The sequence below is a fragment of the Salvelinus alpinus genome, chromosome 5, assembly GCF_045679555.1.
Source record: "Salvelinus alpinus chromosome 5, SLU_Salpinus.1, whole genome shotgun sequence".
NCBI classification, from domain to species: Eukaryota; Metazoa; Chordata; class Actinopteri; order Salmoniformes; family Salmonidae; genus Salvelinus; species Salvelinus alpinus.
The window spans coordinates 91,490,537-91,515,798 of record NC_092090.1 but is presented as its reverse complement, the minus strand read 5'-3'; the positions used below and the strand labels follow the sequence as shown (position 1 = coordinate 91,515,798).

General features: G+C 42.1%; 1 protein-coding gene across 2 annotated transcripts in view; it reads right to left on the bottom strand.

Moving 5' to 3' along the window:
- Nucleotides 1–25,262, bottom strand: part of frmd3 (FERM domain containing 3) — a 96,571-nt gene that overhangs the window by 28,865 nt on the left and 42,444 nt on the right. Inside the window, exons 4-10 of one of the 2 annotated variants that reach the window (XM_071404137.1) lie at nucleotides 17,241–17,319; nucleotides 13,293–13,390; nucleotides 11,083–11,206; nucleotides 9,196–9,283; nucleotides 6,656–6,744; nucleotides 6,477–6,540; nucleotides 6,243–6,275 (exon numbers count right to left, since the gene is read on the bottom strand). In XM_071404137.1, the coding sequence (XP_071260238.1) occupies nucleotides 6,243–6,275; nucleotides 6,477–6,540; nucleotides 6,656–6,744; nucleotides 9,196–9,283; nucleotides 11,083–11,206; nucleotides 13,293–13,390; nucleotides 17,241–17,319 (575 nt within the window). The remainder of the gene's footprint in view (nucleotides 1–6,242; nucleotides 6,276–6,476; nucleotides 6,541–6,655; nucleotides 6,745–9,195; nucleotides 9,284–11,082; nucleotides 11,207–13,292; nucleotides 13,391–17,240; nucleotides 17,320–25,262) is intronic. The other variant, XM_071404138.1, reaches the window with a different exon arrangement.

Here is a 25,262-nt window from a genome sequence, read left to right as displayed (position 1 = left end):
CTGTAACACTAATACTGACAGAGACTTAACCCTGTAACACTGATACTGACAGAGACTTAACCACTGTAACACTAATACTGACAGAGACTTAACCTCTGTAACAGTAATACTGACAGAGACTTAACCACTGTAACACTAATGATGACAGAGACTTAAACCCTGTAACACTGATACTGACAGAGACTTAACCACTGTAACACTAATGATGACAGAGACTTAACCACTGTAACACTAATGATGACAGAGACTTAACCACTGTAACCATGTAACACTGATACTGACAGAGACTTAACCACTGTAACACTAATGATGACAGAGACTTAACCACTGTAACACTAATGATGACAGAGACTTAACCACTGTAACACTAATACTGACAGAGACTTAACCACTGTAACCATGTAACAGTAATACTGACAGAGACTTAACCTCTGTAACACTAATGATGACAGAGACTTAACCACAGTAACAATGTAACACTAATACTGACAGAGACTTAACCACTGTAACCATGTAACAATAATACTGACAGAGACTTAACCACTTTGACACTAATACTGACAAAGACTTAACCACTGTAACCATGTAACACTAATACTGACAGAGACTTAACCACTGTAACACTAATACTGACAGAGACTTAACCACTGTAACACTAATGATGACAGAGACTTAACCACTGTAACACAAATACTGACAGAGACTTAACCTCTGTAACACTAATACTGACAGAGACTTAACCACTGTAACACTAATGATGACAGAGACTTAACCACTGTAACACTAATACTGACAGAGACTTAACCACTGTAACCATGTAACAGTAATACTGACAGAGACTTAACCCCTGTAACACTAATACTGACAGAGACTTAACCACTGTAACACTAATACTGACAGAGACTTAACCTCTGTAACAGTAATACTGACAGAGACTTAACCACTGTAACACTAATACTGACAGAGACTTAACCACTGTAACACTAATACTGACAGAGACTTAACCTCTGTAACAGTAATACTGACAGAGACTTATCCACTGTAACACTAATACTGACAGAGACTTAACCACTGTAACACTAATACTGACAGAGACTTAACCTCTGTAACAGTAATACTGACAGAGACATATCCACTGTAACACTAATACTGACAGAGACTTAACCACTGTAACACTAATACTGACAGAGACTTAACCACTGTAACACTAATACTGACAGAGACTTAACCTCTGTAACAGTAATACTGACAGAGACTTAACCTCTGTAACACTAATACTGACAGAGACTTAACCTCTGTAACCATGTAACACTAATACTGACAGAGACTTAACCACTGTAACACTAATGATGACAGAGACTTAAACCCTGTAACACTGATACTGACAGAGACTTAACCACTGTAACACTAATACTGACAGAGACTTAACCTCTGTAACACTAATACTGACAGAAACTTAACCACTGTAACACTAATACTGACAGAGACTTAACCACTGTAACACTAATGATGACAGAGACTTAACCAATGTAACACTAATGATGACAGAGACTTAACCACTGTAACACTAATACTGACAGAGACTTAACCACTGTAACACTAATGATGACAGAGACTTAACCACTGTAACACTAATGATGACAGAGACTTAAACACTGTAACCATGTAACACTAATACTGACAGAGACTTAACCAATGTAACACTAATGATGACAGAGACTTAACCACTGTAACACTAATACTGACAGAGACTTAACCACTGTAACACTAATGATGACAGAGACTTAACCACTGTAACACTAATGATGACAGAGACTTAACCACTGTAACACTAATACTGACAGAGACTTAACCACTGTAACACTAATACTGACAGAGACTTAACCACTGTAACACTAATGATGACAGAGACTTAACCACTGTAACACTAATGATGACAGAGACTTAACCACTGTAACACTAATACTGACAGAGACTTAACCAATGTAACACTAATGATGACAGAGACTTAACCACTGTAACACTAATACTGACAGAGACTTAACCACTGTAACACTAATGATGACAGAGACTTAACCACTGTAACACTAATGATGACAGAGACTTAACCACTGTAACACTAATACTGACAGAGACTTAAACACTGTAACCATGTAACACTAATACTGACAGAGACTTAACCTCTGTAACAGTAATACTGACAGAGACTTAACCTCTGTAACAGTAATACTGACAGAGACTTAACCTCTGTAACACTGATACTGACAGAGACTTTACCACTGTAACACTAATACTGACAGAGACTTAACCACTGTAACCATGTAACAATAATACTGACAGAGACTTAAACCCTGTAACACTAATACTGACAGAGACTTAAACCATGTAACACTAATACTGAGAGAGACTTAACCGCTGTAACACTAATGATGACAAAGACTTAACCACTGTAACCACTGTAACACTAATACTGACAGAGACTTAACCACTGTAACCATGTAACACTAATACTGACAGAGACTTAACCACTGTAACAGTAATACTGACAGAGACTTAACCACTGTAACCATGTAACACTAATACTGACAGAGACTTAACCACTGTAACACTAATACTGACAGAGACTTAACCACTGTAACCATGTAACACTAATACTGACAGAGACTTAACCACTGTAACCATGTAACACTAATACTGACAGAGACTTAACCACTGTAACAGTAATACTGACAGAGACTTAACCACTGTAACCATGTAACACTAATACTGACAGAGACTTAACCACTGTAACACTAATACTGACAGAGACTTAACCACTGTAACCATGTAACACTAATACTGACAGAGACTTAACCACTGTAACACTAATACTGACAGAGACTTAACCACTGTAACACTAATGATGACAGAGACTTAACCACTGTAACACTAATACTGACAGAGACTTAACCACTGTAACACTAATACTGACAGAGACTTAACCACTGTAACACTAATACTGACAGAGACTTAACCTCTGTAACACTAATACTGACAGAGACTTAACCACTGTAACAATGTAACACTAATACTGACAGAGACTTAACCACTGTAACACTAATACTGACAGAGACTTAACCACTGTAACACTAATGATGACAGAGACTTAACCACTGTAACACTAATGATGACAGAGACTTAACCACTGTAACACTAATACTGACAGAGACTTAACCACTGTAACACTAATACTGACAGAGACTTAACCACTGTAACACTAATGATGACAGAGACTTAACCACTGTAACACTAATACTGACAGAGACTTAACCACTGTAACACTAATACTGACAGAGACTTAACCACTGTAACACTAATACTGACAGAGACTTAACCTCTGTAACACTAATACTGACAGAGACTTAACCACTGTAACAATGTAACACTAATACTGACAGAGACTTAACCACTGTAACACTAATACTGACAGAGACTTAACCACTGTAACACTAATACTGACAGAGACTTAACCTCTGTAACACTAATACTGACAGAGACTTAACCACTGTAACCATGTAACACTAATACTGACAGAGACTTAACCACTGTAACAGTAATACTGACAAAGACTTAACCTCTGTAACAGTAATACTGACAAAGACTTAACCACTGTAACACTAATACTGACAGAGACTTAACCACTGTAACACTAATACTGGCAAAGACTTAACCACTGTAACACTAATACTGACAGAGACTTAACCACTGTAACAGTAATACTGACAAAGACTTAACCACTGTAACAGTAATACTGACAAAGACTTAACCACTGTAACACTAATACTGACAGAGACTTAACCACTGTAACACTAATACTGACAGAGACTTAACCACTGTAACAATGGAACACTAATACTGTCCTATAAGACTGAACAACTTACCCTAAAAATAAGATTTGGTGATGAATTCCCCCATTCCCATGCTGTTACACTTTGGTTATATTCCAAATGGCATCCAATTCTCTATATAGTGCACTACAACCAGAGGGGCCCAGGTCTAAAGGGAATAGGGTGCCATTTGGTATGAAGCCTGTGTCACAGTCTAAAATGTATTAACCAGCTGTTGCACTGATACTGTAAACGAGTGTAAGGAGGATTTATACATCTGGAGGTTCAGGGTGGTCAGCCACTGCTTCAGCCCTCAGAGTCCCAGCACACAGTGAAGTGGTTATTATACGCAACGCGCATGAGCAGCAGTGACCATGTGTGTGTGTGCTACACGTGTGTTCAGCTAGCAGGACTGTGTGCGTGTTAAACACACGTTCAGGGGAGTTTCCGTGGGATCACAACAAGTGTTAAACATGTTCAATGGTACATGGTCTTCATGGGAAGTTGGCAGAGATGAGGGCAGAGTGAGATCATGCAGTGGCACAGGGTATAAACTGTTCCAGGAAGAGCGAGACTGCGGATCGATGCATGATTAAATCATAATAAGATACACCTTACTGTACTAGGCACTCACACTCACACACACACACACACACACACACACACACACACACACACACACACACACTCACACACACTCACACACACACGCGCACACACCAAGGGAAACAAACAGTTCAGCAAACCGCCAAACTGTTTCAGTAATTAAGGACATTAAACATTTATTACATAATAGGACATAATAAGATTTGATGGATGTATTTCATTTCTGAAGTAAAGCGAACCGTCACAGGGTGCTCCATGCTATTGGTTGATGATGGTCAAACCAAACGGTCCGGCAGCACCAAAACCAAAGAGCAGTCCAACAACAAGCCAAGCAGTCAAATCAAATGGATCAAACCCACACAACAACCCGGGGGAGCGAAGAACAGAGAGGTTCTTCGTGGTGTGGAGAATGTGAGAAGGTTTGGAAGGGGTCGGCATTGGGGTGTTGGGGGGGATGCAATGGTGTGTGTGAGTGTGTTTACTCACCAACGATGGATATGTACACACAGAGAGAAGAGACAGAAACACAAAGATAAAACTACATCTTCAGCCAGACAGACCAACAGACTACAAGCGAAATGAGCTGCCATAAAGCTGTCTGAAATGAGCTGCCGTAAAGCTGTCTGAAATGAGCTGCCGTAAAGCAGTCTGAAATGAGCTGCCGTAAAGCAGTCTGAAATGAGCTGCCGTAAAGCAGTCTGAAATGAGCTGCCGTAAAGCAGTCTGAAATGAGCTGCCGTAAAGCTGTCTGAAATGAGCTGCCATAAAGCTGTCTGAAATGAGCTGCCATAAAGCTGTCTGAAATGAGCTGCCATAAAGCTGTCTGAAATGACATGTCCAGCTGTTGATTTAGATCTTTGTTTCAACCCACACACCTGGTTTATGTCACTCATTGCTCAGACAGTGCACATACCTGGTTTATGTCACTCCTTGCTCAGAGTGCACACACCTGGTTTATGTCACTCATTGCTCAGAGTGCACACACCTGGTTTATGTCACTCATTGCTCAGAGTGCACACACCTGGTTTATGTCACTTATTGCTCAGAGAGTGCACACACCTGGTTTATGTCACTCATTGCTCAGAGTGCACACACCTGGTTTATGTCACTCATTGCTCAGAGTGCACACACCTGGTTTATGTCACTCATTGCTCAGAAAGTGCAAAAATCTGGTTTCCCCAAAAACAGCAGACATTCAGGCCTCAGAGGACCAAATTGAATGTTTTAGTGAGAGTACAATGCACCTGTGTGTGTGTGCATGTGTGTGTGTGCATGTGTGTGTGTGCATGCGTGTTTGTGTGTATTATTAAGCAGCAGGCTAATCCGTGAGACTGGACTGAACATTAACTACAGCTGAGCATCAATGTATCTGTCTAGATCTCAGGCATTGAGGCAGGACAGGCAGCCAATGGCAGAGTGGAACTACAGCCCAGACAGAGATAATCGCCAATAGAATGATAGAAGAAAGATATCTTTAAGAGAGTATATAGAGAGTGAGGCCAGTTCTGAAAACATTACATCCATTGAATGGCTCACAAAGACTCTCTGTGGTACATGTCAGCTGGCTAAACACCACGTATTACTACAAACCACCTTCCCTGAGAACTGTTGATTTTTACTCAAACAAGCGCAATGTCATGTAGAATGTAGAATAACTTTGGGGCTCCGATTCGACTATAGTTCCATTCTTTTTTGATGACATCCTACTAGTTAATTTTAGGCATGGGAGATGTCGGGGCAGGGGTGTGGGGTTAGACATTGTACACCCACCATGTTACAGTGCATCCTGCCCGTGAGAGAGATCTGAAAGTGCAACAAATTACTCTCACTCTCAAGTCTCACATTAGAAATACAGAGACATTCACACTCACACAGTAGAACATAGAGACACAGGAAGTTACTAATATTATACTACAGAGTTATGTTGGGGAAAATCTCTGGTAGGAAATATATTTAGAAAATCTATTTTTGTGTTTGCAAACACAAAGAGATTTTGTGACGTACCTCTTTCTGAATTCCAATGACATAGAATGTTTTCCCCTCAAACTTCAGTTTGTTGACATCAGCCCTAGAATAGTAAACAATGGCAATTATGAGATTGAAAAATCAGACCATCACTGTTCTGGTAGTGAAGAGGTCATAGGTTAGACTGGATTGGTGACTGGGGAGAGGTGAAGGGTTACCATTTGAGCAGGTGGATTCTCTTGTTTCCCTGGAACACCACAAACCCAGTGGCAGTAAATCCCAGGAAGGCTGTGGATCCTGTGAAGTCCTGCAGACACACACAGCAAAGCTCTGTGAAGGTAGAAGTTACCCATGTATACCAATGTTTATCACCGCAGAAGGCTGAAAATGACTCGTCTTACTCTTCCTGACTACACGTCATTCCAATGCAAGCCTCACTGTCGTACAGTCATGTATCGGCTTCCGAAAACAAATCCCTCATTCATGCATGAGTTTTCTGAACTGTTGGTTGCTCATGTCAAGAGCTTTGTGATTTATATCTCTAAATGAAAAGCGCTCTACAATTTGTATTATTATTATAATTCACCACAGATCAAGGATCAGATAAGCTCCCCTCCCAATCCTATCCTTATGAATTACGGGGATTAAATCATATCTGACTCTGGACCAGAGGTTGGTGGAATCGTCTACCTGCCCCTTACCAGATCACAGGCTGAGAGGCAGCAGAACTTGGCATTCTGGGATACAGGAAGACTGTCAGCAAGTGAAGCGTTGTCGCCATGGCAACGACTACTCTACAAAAATTGTTCCCATAGACTTCTACAATCCAAATGTATGAAAACGTACAGATAATTAAAATCCATGGAAACATGTTTCTTAATGAGTGGAACATGACAGCTGTGATGGAAACTGTTCCTCTGCTTCCCTCTCGTCCTCTCTGGCTGCAGTAAATGGATGGTGATACACTGACTCAGGCTTAAGCCACAGCTGCAGTTCATTCCTGAATTAAAAGGTCTTTATGACACAAGCAGAACAGATAAGCGAATCCTCAAACAAAATACATTAAATATCTCCTTTAATCAGCTTAGAGTGCTTTGATACCCTGGCTGTCAGAGTTTCCCATTCACACAGTGAGTCACTATGGCTGCGTTTACACAGGCAGCACAAATCTGATATTTTTTCCACTCATTGGTCTTTTGACCAATCACATCAGATCTTTTCATATCAGATTTTTTTTGAGCTGATCTGATTGGTCAAAAGACCAATTTGTGAAAAAAATATCAGAATTTGTCTGCCTGTGTAAACTCAGCCAGAGAGGATGAGAGGGAAGCAGAGGAACAGTCTCGATCACAGCCGTCATGTTACACTCATTAAGAAACACACTGTCCAATCACAAGGAGACTGGGTTCAACAGATAGACAAAACATCCAATCAGAAAGAAAAAGGAAGGGGTGTGAAATCAACTACGATTGACCGAGAAATTGAAATCAAATTGGTTTGAATGTTTGATGTGAGCGGACTAAATGTTAATGTGGACTGACAACTCAATACAAGCTGTTTAATCAATCCTGCACCTGCCCGCCCGTCCAACATCACTACTCTGGACGGTTCTGACTTAGAATATGTGGACAACTACAAATACCTAGGTGTCTGGTTAGACTGTAAACTCTCCTTCCAGACTCACATCAAACATCTCCAATCCAAAGTTAAATCTAGAATTGGCTTCCTATTTCGCAACAAAGCATCCTTCACTCATGCTGCCAAACATACCCTCGTAAAACTGACCATCCTACCGATCCTCGACTTCGGCGATGTCATTTACAAAATAGCCTCCAATACCCTACTCAATAAATTGGATGCAGTCTATCACAGTGCCATCCGTTTTGTCACCAAAGCCCCATATACTACCCACCACTGCGACCTGTACGCTCTCGTTGGCTGGCCCTCGCTTCATACTCGTCGCCAAACCCACTGGCTCCAGGTCATCTACAAGACCCTGCTAGGTAAAGTCCCCCCTTATCTCAGCTCGCTGGTCACCATAGCAGCAGCCACCTGTAGCACGCGCTCCAGCAGGTATATCTCTCTGGTCATCCCCAAAACCAATTCTTCCTTTGGCCGCCTCTCCTTCCAGTTCTCTGCTGCCAATGACTGGAATGAACTACAAAAATCTCTGAAACTGGAGACACTTATCTCCCTCACTAGTTTTAAGCATCAGCTGTCAGAGCAGCTCACAGATTACTGCACCTGTACATAGCCTATCTATAATTTAGCCCAAACAACTACCTCTCCCCCTACTGTATGTATGTATTTATTTATTTTGCTCCTTTGCACCCCATTATTTCTATCTTTACTTTGCACATTCTTCCACTGCAAATCTACCATTCCAGTGTTTTACTTGCTATATTGTATTTACTTTGCCACCATGGCCTTTTTTTTTGCCTTTACCTCCCTTATCTCACCTCCTTTGCTCACATTGTATATACTTGTTTTTTCTACTGTATTATTGACTGTATGTTTGTTTTACTGCATGTGTAACTCTGTGTTGTTGTATGGGTCGAACTGCTTTGCTTTATCTTGGCCAGGTCGCAATTGTAAATGAGAACTTGTTCTCAACTTGCCTACCTGGTTAAATAAAGGTGAAATAAAAGAAAAAATATAAAAATTGTACAATCATTGATTATAAGTCACAGTTGCTACACTGGAATAAATGACATGGAAAATAAAGGTGAGCGTTTGAGGGAGAAGTGGTGTGAGGTACCTTGCAGGGGTGAGGGTCCACTCCGTATGTCTCCAGGTTGTGTGCCCTCTGGAGGAGATGAAGCTCGGCCAGAGCAGAACACTGCCCCCTGTGGGATAGGAGAACAGTTAGTAGCAAACCTACAGGCTGCTTTTACACCTACATGGGTGTAACAGACATGGGGCACAGTTATCACCCCAATAGAAACCGCTTTGTGTTTGAGGTGAGTGCTCCATAAACACAAATCATGTCTGTCAGTGCTAAAGTAATGTCTGAGAAATAAAACTATAATGTAGAAGGATATTCTAATGCTAGCTTTACATTTATCTTGTTGTCGTTAGCTCAGTGTTAGCCCATCTCTTGATTACCAGAGATGTTGCTCAGCAGCTTGTATTTGGAGTAATGAGTCTTTGCTTACGTTCATTAGTTGAAGTGGTGCTTGGCAAAGCACCTAGGTGACGCATGCTGCTTCTCTGCTGTTGGCTCTAAATCAACCTGCCTGAGCCTCAGTTTATATTATAACGCCTGTAAACACAACCCTCTGGTCCCAGCCAGCCCTCTGGTCCCAGCCAGCCCTCTGGTCCCAGCCCGCCACATTACATCATCTGGGACAGGGACATGGGATCAGCAATGGCTTTATGTATCTGTATGTGTGAGTGTGTGTGTCTGTATGTGTCTGTATGTGTCTCCATGTGTCTGTATGTGTCTCCATGTGTATGTGTGTGTCTGTATGTGTTTGTATGTGTCTGTATGTGTTTGCATGTGTCTGTATGTGTCTGTATGTGTGTCTGTATGTGTGGCTGTATGTGTGGCTGTATGTGTGTCTGTATGGGTGTATGTGTGTGTCTGTATGTGTCTGTGTGTATCTGCTTGCATCTGTATGTGTGTGTCTGTGTGTGTTTGCATGTGTCTGCATGGGTCTGCTTGTGTCTGTATGTGTCTGTATGTGTCTGTGTGTGTTTGCGTGTGTCTGTGTGTCTGCATGTGTCTGTGTGTGTGTCTGCGTGTGTCTGTATGTCTGTCTGTATGTCTGTCTGTATGTGTGTCTGTATGTGTATCTGCATGTGTGTCTGCATGTGTCTGTATGTGTGTCTGTATGTGTGTCTGCATGTGTCTGTGTGTGTCTGCATGTGTCTGTGTGTGTGCGTGTCTGCGTGTGTCTGTTTGTGTGTCTGTATGTGTCTGTGTGTGTCTGGTTGTGTCTGCGTGTGTCTGCATGTGTCTGTGTGTGCGTGTCTGCGTGTGTCTGTTTGTGTGTCTGTATGTGTGTCTGTATGTGTGTATGTGTCTGTGTGTGTCTGGTTGTGTCTGCGTGTGTCTGCATGTGTCTGTATGTATCTGTATGTCTGTCTGCATGTCTTTCTGCATGTGTGTCTGTCATGTGTGTGTCTGTATGTATCTGTATGTGTCTGCGTGTGTGTCTGCGCATGTGTCTGTGCCTGGGTGTGTCTGCATGTGTGTCTGTGTGTGTGTGTGTCGGTGTGTGTCTGTGTGTGTGTCTGTGTGTGTCTGTGTGTGTGTGTCGGTGTGTGTCTGTGTGTGTCTGCATGTGTGTCTGTGTGTGTGTCTGTCTGCATGTCAGAGATATGGTTAGATCAGCTGCTGGAGTCGATGACGTGTTTTACAGTTTCACTTCAGTGGTGTTTGCACTATTTATGATGTGCTGGCAAAGAATTATAAAATGCAGGTGTAGCGAAAAATTCAGAAGGTTGTAAAACCATCTGGGACCCTATTTCCGTTTAATAGCAGCTGAGAAGAAGAAGAGAGGAAGTCAGTAAAATCTGAGTGAAATTCTGCTGATGTCATGATGCCAACTTTACAGTGGATGCTGTTGTATTCAGGTGTCAAGGTGTCTGAGTGTTGTAGTTGTTAGACACTGTAGTTGTTAGACTACAAATCCCACAATACCTTAGCTCGTTCTTGTGAATATCGATGATCTTCCTCTCCAGTTTAAGCGACTGCTTGGGGAACAGTTTGAAGTCTTGGATGTAGTCTGGCGGGTGTTCGTCTTGGTCATAGTCCCCTAGTTCAGCTGGGAAGGGTTATGACATGGTTAGCAGAGGGTTACAAAATGGTTAGCAGAGGGTTATGAAGCGGTTAGCAGTGGTTATGAAATGGTTAGCAGAGGGTTATGAAACGTTAGCAGAAGGTTATGAAATGTTAGCAGAGGGTTATGAAATGGTTAGCAGAGGGTTATGAAGCGGTTAGCAGTGGTTATGAAATGGTTAGCAGAGGGTTATGAAACGTTAGCAGAAGGTTATGAAACGGTTAGCAGAAGGTTATGAAATGGTTAGCAGAGTGTTATGAAACTTATGAAATGTTAGCAGAGGGTTTTAAAACAGTTAGCAGAGGGTTATGAAATGGTTAGCAGAGGGTTATGAAACGGTTAGCAGAGGGTTATGAAATGGTTAGCAGAGGGTTATGAAACGTTAGCAGAGGGTTATGAAATGGTTATCAGAGGGTTATGAAATGGTTAGCAGAGGGTTATGAAACTTATGAAATGTTAGCAGAGGGTTATGAAACGGTTAGCAGAGGGTTATGAAACGGTTCTCAGAGTGTTATAAAACGGTTAGCAGTGCAATGTACCTGTAGCTTTATTACAGGCTTATCCTGCAGCTAACACACATCACTTTAATAACAGCCTAACAAAGTATGCATGGGGACTCGTTCTCATTAAACAGCAGTACTGATAACGACCAGCAGGAGGCCCTATGCTTTAACTACATCAGTTAATTGTGTCCCAAATGGCACCCTATTCCCTACATAGTGCACTACTTTTGACCCTGGTACCCTGGTGAAAAGTAGTGCACTAAATAGGGAACGGGGTGCCATTTGGGACGTATCCATAGTTACCTCAGCTCACTTCATCATATTCTCCTCTCTAGGGAGCCCAGCCAGTCAGAAGAGTAGGGGCTAAGATATACTGTATGTTGTAACAGACATGGGGATTAGTTAGTGAAATGACATAGTTCAATCCTTTTGGAGCCCACATCAAACACTACCAGCCTGAGCCTCTCACTGTGCTGTTAATTGGCACCGTGGAGTTGTTCAGGGATGGTTGGATGTGTGTCAGCTTAAGTGTTGAGGTCTATTACTCTGGGCTGCTGTCAAGTTGTATTACTCTGGGCTGCTGTCAAGTTGTATTACTCTGGGCTGCTGTCAAGTTGTATTACTCTGGGCTGCTGTCAGGTTGTATTACTCTGGGCTGCTGTCAAGTTGTATTACTCTGGGCTGCTGTCAAGTTGTATTACTCTGGGCTGCTGTCAGGTTGTAATACTCTGGGCTGCTGTCAGGTTGTAATACTCAGGTTGCATTTCTTCTCTCAAGTTGTATTACTCTGGGCTGCTGTCAGGTTGTAATACTCTGGGCTGTTGTCAAGTTGTATTACTCTGGGCTGCTGTCAGGTTGTATTACTCTGGGCTGCTGTCAAGTTGTATTACTCTGGGCTGCTGTCAGATCGTATTACTCTGGGCAGCTGTCAGGTTGTATTACTCTGGGCTGCTGTCAGGTTGTATTACTCTGGGCTGCTGTCAAGTTGTATTACTCTGGGCTGCTGTCAAGTTGTATTACTCTGGGCTGCTGTCAGGTTGTATTACTCTGGGCTGCTGTCAGGTTGTAATACTCAGGTTGCATTTCTTCTCTCAAGTTGTATTACTCTGGGCTGCTGTCAGGTTGTAATACTCAGGTTGCATTTCTTCTCTCAAGTTGTATTACTCTGGGCTGCTGTCAAGTTGTATTACTCTGGGCTGCTGTCAGGTTGTATTACTCTGGGCTGCTGTCAGGTTGTATTACTCTGGGCTGCTGTCAGGTTGTATTACTCTGGGCTGCTGTCAGGTTGTATTACTCTGGGCTGCTGTCAGGTTGTATTACTCTGGGCTGCTGTCAGGTTGTATTACTCTGGGCTGCTGTCAGGTTGTATTACTCTGGGCTGCTGTCAGGTTGTATTACTCTGCTGCCGGAAGCGTTTGCGTAGGGATGAGAGATCTCAGCTTGGAGAGTAGGGCCAGGGTTCATATCGTTTGAGAAGGTACTCGTACTAATGAGTCAGGTATCACAGCGAATCTATTGTTAATTCCTGTGCATGTAAATGAGAGTGATGATGTCAGAGCGGGGCTCACCCTGTACGATACAGGCCCCCAGGTAGGCTGCGTCAGCGAAGGGGCACAAGAGACGACCGTGGTAGACGTCCCTCTTCAGCTGCAGATAGAGTAGATACCTGCACAGAGACGCATACAGGGGTCAACCACAGACACTGTGCCTGCTTATAGACACATGGTTACTCAAGATACACTGTAGCCTGCTATTCTGAATGCCCACAGTGCATTCGGAAAGTATTCAGACCCCTTACCTTTTTCCATATTTTGTTACGTTACAGCCTTATTCTAAAATGGATTAAAGTACTTTTTCCCCCCTCATCAATCTACACACAATATATACCCCATAATGATTTTTTTTGCACATTTATAAAATAAAATATATAAAATAAAAAAGTATTTATATAAGTATTCAGACCCTTTGCTATGAGACAAAAAATTGAGCTCAGGTGCATCCTGCTTCCATTGAACATCCTTGAGATGTTTCTACAACTTGATTGGAGTCCACCTGTGGTAAATTCAATTGAATGGACATGATTTGGAAAGGCACATACCTGTCTATATAAGGTCCCACAGTTAACAGTACATGTCAGAGCCAAAACCAAGCCATGAGACAGGATTGTGTCGAGGCACAGATCTGAGGAAGGTTACCAAACAATGTCTGCAGCATTGAAGGTCCCCAAGAACACAGTGGCCTCCATCATTCCTAAATGGAAGAAGTTTGGAACCACCAAGACTCTTCCTGTATCTGGCCGCCCGGCAAAACTGAGCAATCGGGGGAGAAGGGCTTCTGAGTTCCTCTGTAGAAATGGGAGAACGTTCCAGAAGGACAACCATCTCTGCAGCACTCCAACAATCAGGCCTTTATGGTAGAGTGGCCAAACGGAAGCCACTCCTCAGTAAAAGGCACATGACAGCCCGCTTGGAGTTTTCCAATAGGCACCTAAAGGACTCAGGCCAGGAGCGCACAGCTGAACACTGTATGCTGGAAAACACCCGTTTGTTATTTTTGATTAAAACTGATAAACACTGATAAACAAAATTCTCTGGTCTGTTGAAACCAAGATTGAACTCTTTGGCCTGAATGCCAAGCGTCACATCTGGAGGAAAATTGGTAGCATCATGCTGTGGGGATGTTTTTCAGCAGCAGGGACTGGGAGACAAGTCATGATTGAGGGAAAGATGAACGGAGCAAAGTACAGAGAGATCCTAGTTGAAAACCTGCTCAAGAGTGCTCAGGACCTCAGACTGGGACGAAGGTTCACCTTCCAACAGGACAATGACGCTAAGCACACAGCCAAGACAACGCAGGAGTGGCTTCGTGACAAATCTCTGAATGTCCTTGAGTGGACCAGCCAGAGACCGGACATGAACCCGATCGAACATCTCTGGAGAGACCTGAAAATAGCTGTGCAGCGAAGCTCCCCATCCAACCTGACAGAGCTTGAGAGGATCTGCAGAGAAGAATGGGAGAAACTCCCTAAATACAGGTGTACCAAGCTTGCAGCGTCATACCCAAGAAGACTCCTGGCTGTAATCGCTGCCAAAGGTACTTCAACAAAGTACTGAGTAAAAGGTCTGAATACTTACGTAAATGTGATATTTCAGTTTTTTATTTTAATACATTTGCTAAAATTTCTAAAAACCATTTTTTCTTTGTCATTATGGGGTATTGTGTGTTGATTGATGAGGGAAAAAAACGATGTAATCCATTTTAGAATAAAGCTGTAAGGTAACAATGTGGAAAAAGTCAAGGGGCCTGAATACTTTCCGAATGTACTGTCAAACTAATGATCAAAGTCCATCATCATAATTGTCACACTTTACATGAATGGTCTTCAACACAAGTATAATTTATAAACAACATAGTATGGTGGTAGAACCATGTCATGACCAATAAAGACAGTATCCACATCCACTAAAAGCATTTTTAAAACCAATGTGCCATTGCCATTAATTATACCACTCCGAGATCAGTTGCTATGGGAATCACCCCTACAAGAGATCGGTTACCATGGCGACCTCTACCACAGTTACTATGGACACGGCTTCAATATTTATTACTTGTGCAAATGTGTCCCCTGTTACTGGAGAGAAGATGAAGAAACATAGACATCTGTACCATAGAAACCATGGAGAGTGGCATTGTCCAGAAAACTTCCAGAGGCAACTGACAACCTACATAATCACGTCAGAAACAAACACGCACGCACGCACACAAAGGACACTGACTCAACTTGTACCTAATACACACACTCAGACGGCACACACTCACCCACAGATGAAGGGACTAAACCCGAGCAAGGCCGATTAAAAGAAAAACATGAAAAATTCAATGGAACTAAAAAGCCGACTGCGTCTGAATTGGTTTATTTCTAAAGGCTGTCTGGTATAACTAGAGCTACCGACAGACTAATAACATCTACCCATATTCACAAGGAAATATTCCCCTTTCCAATAATAGACTATAACTATATTCCTTGGCTCTCTCTAAAACAAACTTTAAAATCTGTGTGGCCATTCTCTTTAACATAACATCCATTCAAATGTAGTATGTCTGTAACACACTCCATATCTCCTCTTCTCAAAGACTCTGTTACTCTTTTCTCTGTGATGTAACTATCTCTAACTATTGTCCTCTGGCTCTCTTTCTAGGACTTGTCATGTGGTTGAATGTGTGAAGTCAACCATGCCCTCAGATTACTATGGGGACAGCACATTGATCCACAACAACAACATAGCCACTGTTGCAACCAGAAACCCTACACAGACTAGTAGAACGAATACAATCCAATATAGAATCTTCTATGAATGTGCATGTGCAGTACTGCATTTTTTTTGTACTGTATTACATTACTGTATTTCATTACTGTTTTACATTACTGTATTTTATATGTAATAGCCTGGAATGTATTTACTGCACTGATACTCAGTCAGACACATTTCCAAGCGGCTCTGAGACCATGCAGACCATTGAATGGTGAATTCTAGGGTGATGTAGACCTCCATAGCACCCTGTGATGAGTACTACATCATGTTAGACACCGAGAGAGTTTAGACTCAGAGGCCTCTGTGTATGCTCCAGTGACCAGCGCCATGCGTCACTAATGGCCAAGCTCTAATGCTGCTGTTTGGGGTTGGAGAGCCCTACTTCTGCCCCTAGAGGTCCCCGCTCCACCCCCCCAACCCCTAGACTCTCAAACTTGTTCCACGGCACTTTACCTCTGGAGCTAATGGTGCTCTTACTTCCATGTCAAATAGCACTTTACACAACAGCCAGAGATGAAAAACACTAAGAAGGAGCATCTGAAGGGAGGGATAGAGAGATGCTTCACATCTCAGATGGAGAGCATGCAGCATCCTGGGAGAACAGGTTCATAATGATGTATTACAGTGTCTCTGTCTCTCTCTCTCTCTCTCTCTCTCTCTCTCTCTCTCTCTCTCTCTCTCTCTCTCTCTCTCTCTCTCTCTCTCTCTCTCTCTCTCTCTCTCTCTCTCTCTCTCTCTCTCTCTCTCACACACACTCACACACACACACCTTTGGACAACCTCAACAGATCACAAAAACACTGAGCAGTTCCTAACACTTCTCTGTGCTGTCTGCAATACACAACTGCTGAGGGTCATGTCTCGAGCGAAAACAGCTTTTCAGGTGTTTGTTGAAAGCAAAGACGGGTAGAAAGCATTTTTAACATGTTACAATTCAATTTGTATTACAATAAAATGTGTTAGTGTATAATATTTGTATTTCCAATACGTTTTTAACATGTACATTTCCGGCAGAGCTGGGAGAGAGCAGCAGTTATCCCAGCATCGCCTGCCAAATTGTCCATGAAATAGAACCAGAAATGGCCATCATCAAATACCCTCCTGTCTGCTCGCTTAGACAGCCTTGGATAATGTTAGGAACCAGTCATACTGTAGGGAATGAATGAAAAGTGTTCTCTAGCCAATCAGCATCAAGGTCACTACCTGGTGAGCTCCTCTTTGATCTTCATTGGCTCGTGAGGGTAGAATTTGACCCGGAAGCACATTGTGTACGGCTGCTGAGCTGTTAAAAACAAACACAGAAAAGGAGCTTGAGAAAAGAGATGAAAGAGGGAAGAAGAGAGGAGAGACAAGAGGGACAGAGAGAAAATAGAGAGAGAAAGAGAGAGAGAGAGAGAACAAGAGAGAGAGAAGATAGACAGAGAGAGACTATTTTTGATCATTCATTTGTTAATGATCATGACTGTAATTATTCACACTCACAGAGGAGGTATTTAACTGCTAGCGATGAGCAGGACTCTTTCATTGGCACTCACACACGCATGCACGCATGCACACTCACACACACACACGCTCACACACTAATGAGTAAAAGATGAACCCGTGTGCTTTTCTAACTATATTTTCTCATGGGCTCCTGAGTTCTTCTGCAAACAGATGCAAGTTGGATAAATGTAGATAAACTTCCATTTTGTCCGCGAGGCTCTTATACAGGATACTAACCTCAACATCAAAACCTTCAATCCAAATCCAAATTCCAGACCTAAAATCTTGATTTCGGACAAAATTACCTGAATGGATTATTACTACCAAGGACTATCATGAAAAAACATCTAACAAACCAAAACCTGCAGAAGAAACACAGAGGAACCTGGAAATACCATCCAACACAAAACTGAGTGAGTAATGTTTAGTCTGAACCTACTTCTGAAGGCAAAAAGTAAAAGACAATAATCTCTAGATAATTGTGTTGTATAAAGCTTAATAAATAAGGCTACTAAGCTACCAAGCTGCTAGGACAGAGCTGACCTGGCTGCAACTTCAATTAGCTGTGTGAAGTGAGAGGTGTGAAAATTCTTGAGCCTAACAATGACAGGAGAGTTTCACAGCTCCCTGTCATTGTCTGAGGTCATCTGCCTTTGGTCTAAAGAGCAGGAACCTGGACTTCATCAAAGAAATTGGAAATACAGACATTTTCATCCTACATTTGGTATAGAGCAGACCTGACCCACTCTATTAAATTAATCAAAACAGGAACATTTTACATCTGGCTAGAAATTAATAAGGAAATTATCTCAACAGAGATAAATGTCCTCATGTGTGCTACCTACATCCCCCCCAATAGAATCCCCATACTTTAACGATGACTGGTTTGCCATCCTAGAGGGGAGATCAACAATTTCCAGGCCCAGGGACATGTACTAGTCTGTAGCGACCTAAATGCCAGAATTGGACAAGAACCTGACACCCTCAGCACACAGGGGGCCAAACACCTACCTGGAGGTGACAAAATTCCCTCCACCATACGCCCCCATGACACAACTACGACAACATAACAAACAGAAATGGGTCACACTCACAACTCCTGCGGCTCTGTCGGACGCTGGGTATGTCCATAGTCAATGGTAGGCTTCAAGGGGACTCGTACAGTAGGTACACCTATAGTTCATCTCTTGGCAGTAGTACTGTAGACTACTTAATCACTGACCTCACTGACCTCAACCCAGAGTCTCAGAGCGTTCACAGTCAGTCCACTGACACACCTATCAGATCACAGCAAAATCACACTCTACTTGAACAGAGCTATGATCAATCATGAGGCATCAAAGCCAAAGGAACTGAATAATATTAAGAAATGCTATAGATGGAAGGAAAGTAGTGAGGAAATCTACCAAAAACAATTAGGCAACAACAAATTCAATTGCTTCTAGACAATTTCCTGGACAAAATGTTTCACTGTAATAGTAAAGGTGTAAACATAGCAGTAGAAAACCTACACCGTCTATTTGACCTCTCAGCTTCCCTATCAAATCTAAAAATGTGAAGCAGACAACCTAAGAAAATTAACAACAATGACAAATGGTTTGATGAAGAATGCAAAAACCTAAGAAAGAAATTGAGTAACCTATCCAACCAAAAACACTATGGTGAAACACTAAAACAATACAGAAATACACTACGGAAAAAGAAGGAACAGCACGTCAGAAAGCAGCTCAGTGTAATTGAAGAATCCATAGAATCTAACCACTTCTGGGAAAATTGGATAACCACTAAACAACAACTAAACAGCCATTATCAAAGAACAAAGGCTCTATAACAAAGAACAAACAGCAAAAACATATACATGATCAAATACAAATCTTAGAATCAACTATTAAAGACTACCAGAACCCACTGGATTCTCCAAATACATTGAATGAACTACAGGACAAAATACAAACCCTCCAACCCAAAAAGGCCTGTGGGGTTGATGGTATCCTAAATGATCAAATATGCAGACCACAAATTCCAATTGGCTATACTTAAACTCTTTAACATCATCCTTAGCTCTGGCATCTTCACCAATATTTGGAACCAAGAACTGATCACCCCAATCCACAAAAGTGGAGACAAATTTGACCCCAATAACTACCGTGGGATATGCGTCAACAGCAACCTTGGGGAAATCCTCTGCATTAGCAGTAACAACAGACTCTTACATTTCCTCAGTGAAAACAATGTACTGAGCAAATGTCAAATGGGCTTTTTACCAAATTATCTTACGACACACCACGTATTCACCCTGCACACTCAGTTGACAAACAAACAAACCAAAGGCAAAGTTTTCTCATGCTTTGTTGATTTAAAAAAATTATTCTACTCAATTTGGCATGAGGGCCTGCTATACAAATTGATGGAAAGTGATGTTGGGGGAAAAACATATGACATTATCAAATCCATGTACACAAACAACAAGTGTGTGTTTAAAATAGGCAAAAAACACAAACATTTATTTCCACAGGGCCAGGGGGTGAGACCGGGATGCAGCTTAAGCAGCACCTAGATCTTCTGCACAGATTCTGTCAGACCTGGGCCCTGACAGTTAAATCTCAGTAAGACAAAAATAACGGTGTTCCATTAAAGGTCCAGTTGCCAGGACCACGAATACAAATTCCATCTAGACATCATTGACCTAGAGCACAAAAAAAACTATACATACCTCGGCCTAAACATCAGCGCCACAGGTAACTTCCGCAAACATGTGAACGATCTGAGAGACAAGGCAAGAAGGGCCAGCTATGCCATCAAAAGGAACATCAAATTCGACATACAAATTAAGATCTGGCAAAAAATACTTGAATCAGTTATAGAATCCATTGCCCTTTCTGGTTGTGAGGTCTGGGGTCCGCTCACCAACCACGAATTCACAAAATGGAACAAACACCAAATTGAGACTCTGCATGCAGAATTCTGCTAAAATATCCTCTGTGTACAATGTAAAACACCAAATCATGCACGCAGAGCAGAATTAGGCCGATACCCGCTAATGATCAAAATCCAGAAAAGAGACGTTAAATTCTACAACCACCTAAAAGGAAGCTATTCCCAAACCATCCATAACAAAGCCACCATCTACAGAGAAATTAACCTGGAGAAGAGCCACCTAAGCAAGCTGGTCCTGGGGCTCTGTTCAAAAACACAAACAGAGCCCCAGGACAGCAACAGAATTAGAACCAACCAAATCATGAGAAAACAAAAATATAATTACTTGACACATCGGAAAGAATCAACAAAAAAACAGAGCAAACTAGAATGCTATTTGGCCCTAAACAGAGAGTACAGAGTGGCGGAATTGTATTTATATTGATGTATTTTACCTTTATTTAACCAGGTAGGCTAGTTGAGAACAAGTTCTCATTTGCAACTGCGACCTGGCCAAGATTTAAAAAAGTAGTTTGACACATACAACAACACAGAGTTACACATGGAATAAACAAACTGACAATCAATAATACAGTAGAACAATCTATATACAGCATGTGCAAATGAGGTAGGATAAGAGAGGTAAGGCAATAAATAGGCCATAGTGGCAAAGTAATTACAATATAGCAATTAAACACTGGAACGGTAGGATGTGCAGAAGATGAATGTGCAAGTTGAGATACTGGGGTGCAAAGGAGCAAGATAAATAAATAAATACAGTATGGGGATGAGGTAGATTGGATGGGCTATTTACAGATAAGCTATGTACAGGTGCAGTGATCTGTGAGCTGCTCTGACAGCTGATGCTTAAAGCTAGTGAGGGAGGTAAGAGTCTCCAGCTTCAGTGATTTTTGCTGTTTGTTCCAGTCATTGGCAGCAGAGAACTGGAAGGAGAGGCGGCCAAAGGAAGAATTGGCTTTGGGGATGACCAGTGAGATATACCTGCTGGAGCGTGTGCTCCGGGTGGGTGCTGCTATGGTGACCAGTGAGCTGAGATAAGGCGTGGCTTTACCTAGCAGAGACTTGTAGATGACCTGGAGCCAGTGGGTTTGGCGACGAGTATGAAGCGAGGACCAGCCAACGAGATCATACAGGTCACAGTGGTGGGTAGTATATGGGGCTTTGGTGACAAAACGGATGGCACTGTGATAGACTGCATCCAATTTGTTGAGTAGAGTGTTGGAGGCTATTTTGTAAATGACATCGCCGAAGTCGAGGATCGGTAGGATGGTCAGTTTTACGAGGGTATTTTTGGCAGCATGAGTGAAGGATGCTTTGTTGCGAAATAGGAAGCCGACTCTAGATTTAATTTTGGATTGGAGATGTTTAATGTGAGTCTGGAAGGAGAGTTTACAGTCTAGCCAGACACCTAGGTATTTGTAGTTGTCCACATATTCTAAGTCAGAACCGTCCAGAGTAGTGATGCTGGACGGGCGGGAAGGTGCGGGCAGCGATCGGTTGAAGAGCATGCACTTAGTTTTACTTGCATTTAAGAGCAGTTGGAGGCTACGGAAGGAGTGTTGGAATACCTGACCACAGTGACTGACCCAAAATTAAGGAAATCTTTGACTATGTACAGACTCAGTGAGCATAGCCTTTGTATTGAGAAAGGCTGCAGAAGGCAGACCTGGCTCTCAAGAGAAGACAGGCTATGTGCACACTGCCCACAAAATGAGGTGGAAACTGAGCTGCACTTCCTAACCTCCTGCCAAATGTATGACCATATTAGAGACACATATTTACCTCAGATTACACAGACCCACAAAGAATTTGAAAACAAATCCAATTTTGATAAACTCCCATATCTATTGGGTGAAATACCACAGTGTGCATCACAGCAGCAATATTTGTGAGCTGTTGCCACAAGAAAATGGAACCAGTGAAGAACAAACACCATTGTAAATACAACCTATATTTATGTTTATTTATTTTTCATTTTGTACTTTAACTATTTGCACATGATTACAACACTGTATATAGACATAATAATATAATTTGAAATGTCATTATCCTTTTGGAACTTTTGTGATTGTAATGTTTACTGTTCATTTTCTATTGTTAGTTTCACTTTTGTTTATTATCTATTTCACTTGCTTTGGCAATGTAAACATGTTTCCCATGCCAATAAAGCCCTTAAATTGAAATTGAATTGAGAGAGCATTGAGAGCATGCATTTAGAGTGAAAATTGCCCCTGGAGGACACAAGTATTTGTTTGCTTTGAACTTGAAGTCCTATAAAGTGATGTTTCATAATTCTAAGCCAAAGAGGACAGCGAAGAAGACATACATGATGGAGGGGTTTCGTCCCAACTTGTACCACTATTCCCTATACTGTATAGTACACTACTTTTGACCAGAGCCCTATGCGTCCACTATATGTGGAAATAGGGTGCCATTTGGGGCCCACCCTATGATTGATAGGTTGGAGAACAGGAGGAAGTCATCACTGAGTGCCAGTGCTGGCTGAGTTAACTGAAGTTCCTGTATATACCAGCTGAATTCTCAGTGGCATTATCTGGAAAAACAGACAGAAGATAAATAATAATAAACACAAAGATCCTAAATAACCTAAGCTGCTTATTCCTGAGTCTTGAGGAACAGAGTGATATTTAATAACATTTCCAGAGAACCCTATTGCCAAACACACACATAAGTAGGCATGCACACACGCACATGTACACACACACACACCTAATGTGTGAAGGAAACTCGCCAGAGGGATATGGGAAGTGTCAGTTCAGCTCAGACATAACAAGAGCCCACCCTCCATCCTTTTGTCTCATCCTCTCAATCACTCCCACATTCTGTCTATACTGTACACTTCCATTTACAAGTTCTCTGTCTATCTTTAACTCCATACATATCTCATCTCTCCCTCGTCTTCTCTTTCTCATCCAATCTGATCTCTCTTTTTGCCACCGTCTCTCTCTCCATCTGCCCCCGTACTCCCTCTCTCTCCATCTGCCCCCGTACTCCCTCTCTGTCCATCTGCCCCCGTACTCCCTCTCTCTTCATCCGTACTCCCTCTCTCTTCATCCGTACTCCCTCTCTCTCCATCCGTACTCCCTCTCTCTCCATCTGTACTCCCTCTCTCTTCATCCGAACTCCCTCTCTCTTCATCCGAACTCCCTCCCTCTCTCTCCATCCGTACTCCCTCTCTCTCCATCCGTACTCCCTCTCTCTCCATCCGTACTCCCTCTCTCTCCATCCGCACTCCCTCTCTCTCCATCTGTACTCCCTCTCTCTTCATCCGAACTCCCTCTTTCGCTACCTGCTTTTTTCTCTCTTCCTCTCCCTCCCTTTCTCTTCTATTGCACATGTTCTAGAGCTGAGCGCATGAGTAATAGTTTCTTGATTAATTTATGCTCTGGGAGAAAGAGAGAGAGAGATATTGAGAGAGAGATATTGAGAGAGAGAGAGAGAGAGAGAGAGAGAGAGAGAGAGAGAGAGAGAGAGAGAGAGAGAGAGAGAGAGATTGAGAGAGATACTGAAAGAGATATTGAGAGAGAGAGAGAGAGAGAGAGAGAGAGAGAGAGAGAGAGAGAGAGAGAGAGAGAGAGAGAGAGAGAGAGAGAGAGAGAGATTGAGAGTAGAGGTCGACCGATTAATCGGAATGGCCGATTAATTAGGGCCGATTTCAAGTTTTCATAACAATCGGAAATCGGTATATATTTTTTTTTACACCTTTATTTAACTAGGCAAGTCAGTTAAGAACACATTCTTATTTTCAATGACGGCCTAGGAACGGTGGGTTAACTGCCTTGTTTCTGGGGCAGAACAACAGATTTTTACCTTGTCAGCTCAGGGATTCAATCTTGCAACCTTACGGTTAACTAGTCCAACGCTCTAACCACCTGCCTCACGAGGAGCCCGCCTGTTACGCGAATGCAGTAAGAAGCCAAGGTAAGTTGCTAGCTAGCATTAAACTTATCTTATAAAAAACTATCAATCAATCATAATCACTAGTTATAACTACACATGGTTGATGATATTACTAGTTTATCTAGCGTGTCCTGCGTTGCATATAATCGATGCAGTGCGCATTCGCGAAAAAGGACTGTCGTTGCTCCAACGTGTACCTAACCATAAACATCCATGCCTTTCTTAAAATCGTATATATTTTTAAACCTGGATATATAGCTAAAAGAAATCTAGGTTAGCAGACAATATTAACCAGGTGAAATTGTGTCACTTCTCTTGCGTTCATTGCACGCAGAGTCAGGGTATATGCAACAGTTTGGGCCGCCTGGCTCATTGCGAACTAATTTTCCAGAATTATGACATAACATTGAAGGTTGTGCAATGTAACAGGAATATTTAGACTTATGGATGCCACCCGTTAGATAAAATACGGAACGATTCCGTATTTCACTGAAAGAATAAACGTTTTGTTTTCGAAATTATAGTTTCCGGATTCGACCATATTAATGACCTAAGGCTGGTATTTCTGTGTGTTATTATGTTATAATTAAGTCTATGATTTGATAGAGCAGTCTGACTGAGCGATGGTAGGCACCAGCAGGCTCGTAAGCATTCATTCAAACAGCACTTTTGTGCGTTTTACCAGCAGCTCTTCGCAATGCTTCAAGCATTGAGATGTTTATGACTTCAAGCCTATCAACTCCCGAGATTAGGCTGGTGTAACCGATGTGAAATGGCTAGCTAGTTAGCGGGGTGAGCGCTAATAGCGTTTCAAACGTCACTCGCTCTGAGACTTGGAGTAGTTGTTCCCCTTGCTCTGCATGGGTAACACTGCTTCGAGGG